This window comes from Nothobranchius furzeri, chromosome 14 (genome assembly GCF_043380555.1).
Source record: "Nothobranchius furzeri strain GRZ-AD chromosome 14, NfurGRZ-RIMD1, whole genome shotgun sequence".
In the NCBI taxonomy this organism is placed as follows: Eukaryota; Metazoa; Chordata; class Actinopteri; order Cyprinodontiformes; family Nothobranchiidae; genus Nothobranchius; species Nothobranchius furzeri.
Genome location: NC_091754.1, coordinates 21,242,850 through 21,251,887, shown reverse-complemented (window position 1 = coordinate 21,251,887; position 9,038 = coordinate 21,242,850). Strand labels below are relative to the sequence as shown.

At 40.1% G+C, this 9,038-nt stretch overlaps 1 protein-coding gene across 3 annotated transcripts; it reads left to right on the top strand.

The window, feature by feature from the left end:
• The first annotated feature begins 7,051 nt into the window (after window positions 1-7,051).
• atp5mc3a (ATP synthase membrane subunit c locus 3a) lies at window positions 7,052-8,992 on the top strand. 3 transcript variants are annotated; one of them, XM_015966468.3, is made up of 5 exons: window positions 7,052-7,139; window positions 7,339-7,435; window positions 8,075-8,149; window positions 8,415-8,605; window positions 8,690-8,992. In XM_015966468.3, exons 2-5 carry the CDS (start codon window positions 7,397-7,399, stop codon window positions 8,802-8,804), a joined length of 420 nt encoding a protein of 139 aa, XP_015821954.1. In that variant the 5' UTR covers window positions 7,052-7,139; window positions 7,339-7,396; the 3' UTR covers window positions 8,805-8,992. The 3 variants fall into 3 exon arrangements, with proteins under 3 accessions (XP_015821954.1, XP_015821955.1, XP_054602892.1); XM_015966469.3 differs by having other exon boundaries at window positions 7,121-7,226; XM_054746917.2 differs by lacking the exon at window positions 7,052-7,139 and adding an exon at window positions 7,143-7,256.
• The last annotated feature ends 46 nt before the right edge of the window (window positions 8,993-9,038 follow it).

Genomic DNA, 9,038 nt, shown 5'->3' with positions numbered 1-9,038 from the left:
ATTAATGATTGTTTTTGGGGGGGGGATCATTGAGAACATGGTTGTTGTTCAATAATAAAATTATCCTCAAAAACACAACTTGCCTAATAATTCTGCACTCCCTGTAATGTACCAGCTAACATCATAGTGTACCTCTTAGCCAATAACAATGGTAGATTTAAAATCAAATGCAGTGCAGAGTTTTTACCTGAAGAGTGCACAACACCGACAGTTTTAGGCAGAACATTTAGATTTAAACTAAGATGCACTAAAGTGCCAAATTATCAACTGCACATGTCTACAGCATGATTAGACACTCGTTTATATAGTTTATCAGCACAAAAATAAGTGGATTTGGGGGTGACTTGCTCTTTAAATGTGTAGCTCTCTTCATGACACACAGACACAGGTCGGTTCTTTGAAACGGGCTTTTATTACTTGGGCTCCTTGGCTTCACCATTACACCAATACGCTGTGAGAACTTGTTGGCTGCTTATCCTGAAAAGGGGTCCTTAAGTCCTTGTGTTGCCCGTTCCTTTAGTAAACCTTTAGCTTAAAATCGCTTCATGAGAGACATCTGCTCCCTCACAGTCCATGAAAAAGTCTTGTGTACTCTCGTTAAGGGTATTCTCGCGAGACACTATCTTACACCTTACACATGTATATTTCAAATAAAGACATTTCAACACAACTATATATTCATGACATTATGTAACTTAATATAATCAGTCACCTACATCATTAAATCTACACAGAACATTTTAACAGCATTAACACTCCCACCAAATCACTCATTGACTTAAAATGAGAGATTTTCCTCAAAGAAAATATAAGGAAGTGATGTGTGAGTGTACGTTTAAGTGTAGGTCATTTAGCTTTGCGTGTGTTTTAGGTGACCTCAAGTAATGTAACTACTTTGTGAACAGGCCTTTCAAGGTAAACTAATTTAGTGATTGGTTTTCCCTTATCAAAGGTAGTGTCACTGAGCAGAAGCTTTAGCTTTCGCACCTTGCCATCTGCGCTGGGCAGGGCTTTCACAACCCTTGCAAGCTTCCACTGGTTTCTTGGTGCACTGTCATCCTTCAATATTACAATGTCTGCTTGCAAGTTCCGTGACGTCTTCTGCCATTTCTGTCGTTGTTGGAGATTTAGCAGGTATTCTCGCTTCCATCGTTGCCAAAATTCATTGGCCAAAAACTGCACTCTTCTCCACCTTTTGTGCAGATAGAGGTCTTCTTTGCAGAATTGTCCAGGAGGTGGCAGAATTACAGATGATTTCATGGTTAGAATGTGGTTGGGAGGGAGGGGTTCCGGACCAGTAGGATCGTGAAGATGCTCGACACTTAGTGGCCTGCTGTTGATTATGGCCATTGTTTCATACAGAAGCGTTCTTAGAGTTGTGGTGTCAAGTCTGCTGCCGGACTTGTCGAGCATAGCTATCAGGATGCTTCGGATTGTTCGAATCTGGTGCTCCCAAACTCCTCCCATATGACTAGCTGATGGGACATTCAGCACAAATTCACAACCAAGCGCCCTTGTACGGTTTTGTTCCATTCCTTCAAGCAACTCAGAAAGCTCCTTTCTAGCACCAACAAAGTTTGTTCCTCCATCACATCTTAGCTGGCGCACGGGTCCTCAAATAGCTATGAATGATCGAAGTGCATTCATGAATGCGTCTGTTGTCAAATCGTCAAGAGTTTCTATGTGAACTGCTCTAGAACATAGACAGGGGAATAACAATCCATATCGTTTCAACTCTCTCCTTCCTTCCTTCACAATAAAGGGGCCAAAACAATCAAGCCCACAATAAGTAAAGGGAGGAGATGTCTCAATTCTCTCTTCTGGTAGATTTGCCATTTGTTGAACCTCAGTTGTTCTTCTGTATCGTCTACATTTTACACAATTGTGAATGTGTGAGGAGACCACACTTCCACATCCTAGGACCCATTTTCCGTTTGCGCGCAACTCATTCATTGTCATGCCACTTCCTTGGTGGTGTATGCGCTCATGATGATGTCTGACTAGCAGAGCGGACATGTGAGATTTTTTCGGAAGTATCGCTGGATGCTTTACACCATGGTGTAAGGCTGACTGAGACAGCCGTCCTCCCACACTGAGAACATTGGTTTCGTCCAGGAAAGCATTCAGCTGGCGTAGCCTGTTGTGCCTGCTCAAAGTGTGTTCCTTCTTGCCTCTCATTTTCTTTATGTCTTCAGCAAATGCGTCTTCTTGTACGAGTTTGATGATGAAGACCTCTGCTTCTCTTCGTTCTTCAAGATTAGTTGACTCATTAGTTCTCGACTGAAATCCCTTGAATTCTTTGACAAATCTCTTGAGCCTGGCAATTGCTCTCACCACTCTGGACCAGTCAGAAAATTTAGTTAAACGGTTTACCATTGGATTGTGTTCTCTTGCTTTAACTGCATGAACATGTACTTTCCAAAGTTCAGGATCAGTAGCCTCAACTTCTCCCACCATTCCCACTTCATGTGGGAGATTTTGCTGCCAAAGGAAGTTGGGTCCTTTCAGCCAGTTGGATTCTTTAATTTGAACAGCTGCAGGATTGTCAGCTGGGTTGACTTCGGAGTTGACATATCGCCATTGTTCAGGTTTTGTGCTAGATCTTATTCGTTGGATGCGGTTGGCCACGAATGTTTGGAACCTTTTTAGCATCATTGTTCACATAGCCAAGGACCACCTTTGAGTCAGTCCAGTAATACTCTTGCAAATTTTCAATCTCCAGCTCACCTCTGATGATATCACCAATGCGGACTGAGGTCACAGCTGAAGATTACTTAAGTCTTGGGATGGTTGTTAGTTTGGTAGGGGCTACTCTTGCTTTCCCCAAGACAAGTGAACTACTTATTTGTCCTGTTTCACTCACCGATCTAAGGTATGAGCATGCACCATACCCTTTGAAGCTTGCATCGGAAAAGTTGTGAAGCTCATATAGTGAGACTTCACCAAAGTTTGATGGAAGGTAGCTTCTTGGAATCTTTAGAACTGCCAAATGAGGCAGGTCTTTGAGCCATGACTCCCATTGTGGCTGGATGTGCTCGGGGAGAGGTTCGTCCCAGCTTACTTTGTCTCTATACAGCGTTTGAAGAATCTGTTTGCCGACAAGTAGGAATGGAGCCACGAAACCTAGTGGATCATAGACTGAGGCAACAGTTGAGAGAACCCCTCTCCTTGTCAGTGGGTTTTCTTTTACCACCACTCTGAACTGAAATTCATACGCCTCAACACACCATTGAACTCCAAGTTCTCGCTCGATATGAAGTTCTCCTAGAGCCATGTTTAGATCTTTGGACTGAGCACATTCTTGTGGTGGAACTGTTACAATCACACCCTCATTGCTGGATACAAACTTATGTAGCCGTAGATTTCCTGTTTTGCACAGAGCTCTTGATTCCCTTACCAGGCGTATGGCTTCAGCAGTCGAGCTTACACTTGTCAGGCCATCATCCACATAGAAGCTTCTTTGGATGAACTTGATGGCTTCTTGGCTGAACTTGCCTTGGCCTTGTGAAGCTAGGTATTTCAGTCCAAAGTTGGAGCAACTGGGGGATGAAGCTGCCCCAAAGAGGTGTACCTTCATCCTGTACACCAAAGGTTCAGAATCCAAATCGCCTCCGTCCCACCAGAGGAACCTGAGATAATCTTGATGTTCCCTTGCAACGTGAAACTGGTGAAACATTTTTTCGATGTCACACATTATGGCTATAGGACCCTTTCTAAATCGATACAACACACCAACTAATGTGTTAGTCAGGTCTGGGCCTGTCAAGAGATGGCCATTTAGAGAGGTTTCTTGGTAGTGTGCCGAACAATCGAAAACCACACGGATCTTCCCAGGCTTGTGGGGCTGGTAGACACCGTGGTGTGGTATGTACCATGCTGGCTGTTTGTCTAATTCAGACTGTGGCACCTTCTCAGCATCCTTTCTGCTTATGATTTCGTTCATGAAGTTGACATAGTCCATGTAATATTGTTCATTTCTCCTCAGTCGACACTCTAATGAGCTGAGCTTGTGAACTGCACACTGTTTATTGTCTGGAAGATTAGGCTTGTCTGTCTTGAAAGGAAGCGGGATTTCATAGTGGCCATCTTCCTTCTGTCTTATTCCAGCTTTCACTTTAGACAGAAAGAGGAGGTCACCACAGAAATCAGTCAACAGGGCAGTCACTGTTAAAGAAGAAGAAGAACAACAACAAGTTTGTCTCTACAGCAGTACTTAAAATTAAGATTCAACAGATTGTTAAATTCTGAGTTCAAAAGATGACTAAAGTTCGGAAATGTTGTGCATCAGCTGTTGTTATTATTGACATTTTAGTATGTAAATAAAGTGGAAAACATTTAGATACTGGCCTCAGCATCGGCAATAGAAATACTCATATCGGTCTAACCCTACGTCGTGGAGGTAGGTACACGTATCAGGATGCAGTGTGTTAAATGAAATGAATGAAGTAGATGTCTCTGCTGTTTTACATAGAGGCTGAAAAAGAAAGAACTGGATAAAATAAACCAGAAAAGAGCACAGCATAAAGTAAAGCAGAATAGTACTCTTGTATGTCTTCTTAATGCATAACATTTGTCACTGTCTTCTTGAATATTTCTAGTACATGTATGTACCAGCTGAATCTGCTCGCTCCTTATGAGGTGAGGAATCTGTGACTTCATGTTCAGTGTGAAACAGAAAAGATCATACCTGAGGAGCCACTGGGACTTTTCTTCCTTTAAGCCAACGTGCAGCAAAGGCAGGCTCCCTCTGCTCATTACTTTTCCATCACAGGCCAGCTGCTGCGGAGTCATTCATCACGATTACAAACCCGCCCGGCATTGGTAGCCTACAGCTCCAACACCAGCCGAAAAGAGAGCGGCCAAAGCCATCAGCCCCTCTGGACACGGTGTTAAATTAAACATGTGATGGTCACAGAAAGCAATGTTATAACAGGAAAAACTAACACTGAGGGACAAAGGTTGGGTTCTGCACCTACAATGTGATCTATTTGCTGATCACATATTTTTATTCAAAAAAATAATTAAAAATCCTACATTTTATGTAGTTAGACTTTAATACACTTTTTAAGCTATGTAAAAAAGTAATAATGGATGATTTAACACCTGCTGGAGTGGCACATGTACTTATTGAAAAATACAGTTATTATGTCTTCTGATAATAATAATAATAATAATAATAATAATAATAATAATAATAATAATAATAATAATAATAATAATAATAACTAGAAAAATTTGCGTTTCTTGCAGAAATGCTGTTTGAATGCTGGATAGCTGAAACTATAAGCTGAAGCTGTTGAACAGCTGAACTGAAGCTGAAACTAAGCAAAACTGTCAAAATGAGACGAATGTATTAAAAGATGTAGAAGCAAAAAGCATTCACAAGCAAATAAAGCACAACAAGTAAGTGAAGAATGGAGAAAAATAATCCTAAATGGCAAAAAACTGACATCTGTGAACATTGTACAAACATGTGGACAGCTAAAATGTCTAAACACGTGCTATTTCAGTTGAGAAAGTTTAACAGTTTAATCTTTACATTTGGCTGAACTGTGAAATTAGCAGCTTATGCTAAATTTTGTAACTGATTGCTGAAGTTGTTGAATAGCTGAAGTGAAGCTGAAACTAAGCTAAACTGTCAAATGAGCTTAATGTAGTGAAAGATGTGAAAGCAAAAAGCACCAACAAGCAAAGAAAACACAAAAAGTAAGTGAAGAATCAAGAAAACTAATCCTAAACAGCAGAAAACAGAACTCTGTGAACATTGTTTAAAAAACTGGACGGCTAAAATGTCTAAACACTTGTTATTTCAATAGAACTAGTTTAACAGTTTAATTTTTACATTTAGCTGAACTGTAAATTTAGCATCATATGCTGAATTCAGAACATGATTGCTGAAGCTGCTGAATAGCTGAAGTGAAGCTGAAACTAAGCTAAACTGTCAAAATGAGCTGACTGTATTTAAAGATTTAGAAGCAAAAATCACCAACAAGTGTAATAAAGCTCAGATAGGTGAAGAATGGACAAAAAATGCTAAACAGCAGAAAACTGTAATCTTTGAACACTGATTAAAAACTCGAAATTTGAAATGTTAAACAGCTGGCATTTGAATGAGAATAGTTTAATGGGTACATTTTTACAATTGGCCTAACTGTGAATTTAGAAAAATTTGCTGATATCTGAAACTGATAGATTAACATATGTTCAGACTTGCTATGGGAATGGTTGGATGACTGAAATGACGGATGGATTGTTGGATGGATGTTGGATGGATGGATGGATGGATGGATGGATGGATGGATGGATGGATGGATGGATGGATGGATGGATGGATGGAATGATGGGTGGGTGGATGGATGGATGGATGGATGGATGGATGGATGGGTAGATTGAAGCATGTATGGATTTATATGTGGATGGATGGATTTCTTAGGCCAAGCTGATCGATTTGATGTATCACATGTGTGGGTGTGTAATTCCATTTAGCCAGAAGATGATTGACTTCTCTCAACCAATCAGAGAGCTGGGTGGGAGCGGGGCACTTTCCCACCTTATGACGGTCAATCAAATTTAACTTGTAGCTGATTTAGATTGAGTACAATACAAACATGTTGGCAAATTTGAATCAACAACAACAAAAGACTTCAGTTTTACACACAAGCCAACTTGTCTGACATATTTCTGTTTTTAGAAGTTATTATTTTTCTCAACTCAAAAAATATATAAGCTCACTGTACTGCATCATATAGCCACCAAATAATTAAAAAAATCTAACTTTAAAATACCTTCATAAATCCTAGGCAGTACCAATTAAAATGTATGCAATAGCAGATAAAAATAACGATGATGCTTACTTTTTCAACATTGTCAACATTTTATTGCAGCCCAAACTTTATATTTTTCAATTTTAAAATGCTAAAATACAAAAATAATTTATGTAAATCTTAAATATTAAAATTTAAACAAAGTAACTCTATATTTAATCATTAAATTAGTGAATAATACCTTTTGTCATAGAATCTTTGCCTTTTCTTCATTTTCAATAAAGCTTGTTGAAATGACCTTTCACTGTCATCCGGGGCTTTATTCGTCACACTGCGCAGGCGCTCTCTTCCACTGTGGTTCGACCTCTGCAGTCGGTAAGTGTGTAATGGCAGTTTGAATGAAAAGCGTATCTTAGAAATCTTTGCTCATCCTGTCTTATAGCTTCTCGTTACCCTGCAAAAGTGAGGATAGCGTGTAGAATACATTCCAATGTACATCCGAGTGCCTGTATTTTCCCTCTGGAGCAATTTCACAGCTATTTGACCTTATTCGTCTCTTGTCTTCCTTTTTCAGAGAGACCCGGGCTTCAACCAGATTTGACCGAACCGGAGAAAACTACCTGAAATACAAAATGTACGCCTGTGCAAAGTTTGTTTCCACACCGGCTGTGGTGAGTTTATCGTCCTTTGTTTATTTCTGCATAATGATATGCCTCGTTATCCTTAAAAATACCGGTGGGCCTCCGGTTGAACTTGACTATAGCCTAGCAAGGGTACTTGCAGAGTAGGCCTGCAAGTTAGCCTGTAGCTAATGCTAAAGGACTAAATTAACCAGGTCAAACACATTGATGAGCTGATTTTGTGGTTTGCAGACAGTGTTTCTGCTGATTGAGTGAAATGCCGCAGTGGCACAGTTTCACGTTATAGCAGACATCTACAATGTTATTAGCTAAGGTCATTGAAACGCAGTGTTAGCCGATAGCTCACACAGCTTACTTCTTATTGACATAATGGGATGCACAAACTCACTTTCTCCGTTTGGACATTGTTCAAAATGTTCAAAATCTGCTGTCCAGTGTTGACTGCTTCCAAGGTCATGTTAACCAGTGGCAGACATAAGAGTATGAGACCCTGCAATCAGCATGCGGCCCATCTATCAATATTGTGCAATTTCTGACTAATTTACACAGTTTTCTATGTCGGTGTGTGCTTAAAGTGTTCTTGAGTGGCACTTAAAATACACACCCTTCTATGTGAAGCTTGATCCAAGCAATGCTAAGTGTTTAATCTTGTGTCCATTGTTAATGCAGGTCCGTGCTGGTTCCCGGGCTCTTTACAGACCCCTGTCAGCTTCTGTGCTGTCCAGGCCTGAAGCTAAAACAGAGGTATGAAAGCATGTTTTCCACACCCTCATTATTTTTTTTGAAACCACAGCATTGCAATTGAAGTTTATATTTTATCGGCACTGTGTCTGAAGCCCTAATGGACAGGGTTTTAACTAGAAAGCCTTAGTAACTTGTAATAACTTTGTCTGAGGACTAGCTCTTATGTATTCAAAGATTTAGTTTCTAATTGTCACATTTGGTTCTTGTGATGTTAAAGTTTTTATTCTTCTTTTTTTTTTTTTTTTTTTTTTTTTTTTTGCTGCAGAGCTCTGTTTCTGTGATGCCACCAAGTCCCCTCACTCAGGTCACACTGAGAGGCTTCCAGACCAGCGCCATCAGCAGGGACATTGACACTGCTGCCAAGTTCATTGGTGCTGGAGCTGCCACGGTTGGAGTCGCTGGGTCCGGTGCTGGAATTGGGACTGTGTTCGGTAGTCTCATCATTGGTTATGCCAGGTTTGTTTGAATTATTTCAAATATTTATTGTTAAAACAATTTTACAATTTCTGTTTGGATTCACCAACAATTTCTTGTTCTCAGGAACCCATCACTGAAGCAGCAGCTCTTCTCCTATGCCATCCTGGGATTTGCCCTGTCTGAAGCTATGGGACTCTTCTGTTTGATGGTTGCTTTCCTTATCCTGTTTGCTATGTAAAACTGCCCCACAACACTTTAATTACAGATGTGACTACATATTTTATTGTGGCTACCAAAATTGTTCCTTGTTGGTGTCATAGAAATGTACATTTTTCAAGTCTCTCAGACACTGTCAAAAACAGCAAAACATGTATTGTACAAATGTAACATCTTACGTGAATAAAATACATGTTTTTGACTATTCAAGATTGCAGAAGCTTGTGTCCAAAACATCACCCAACACAACAGGAAG

What these genes read in the sequence shown, in the direction of transcription:
- atp5mc3a (XM_015966468.3), top strand. Translation starts at nt 7,397, where the DNA reads ATGTACGCCTGTGCAAAGTTTGTTTCCACACCGGCTGTG. An exon ending in TTGTTTCCACACCGGCTGTG is followed by an intron (nt 7,436 to 8,074) that starts GTGAGTTTATCG and finishes TTGTTAATGCAG; the next exon opens with GTCCGTGCTGGTTCCCGGGC. An exon ending in GGCCTGAAGCTAAAACAGAG is followed by an intron (nt 8,150 to 8,414) that starts GTATGAAAGCAT and finishes TTTTTGCTGCAG; the next exon opens with AGCTCTGTTTCTGTGATGCC.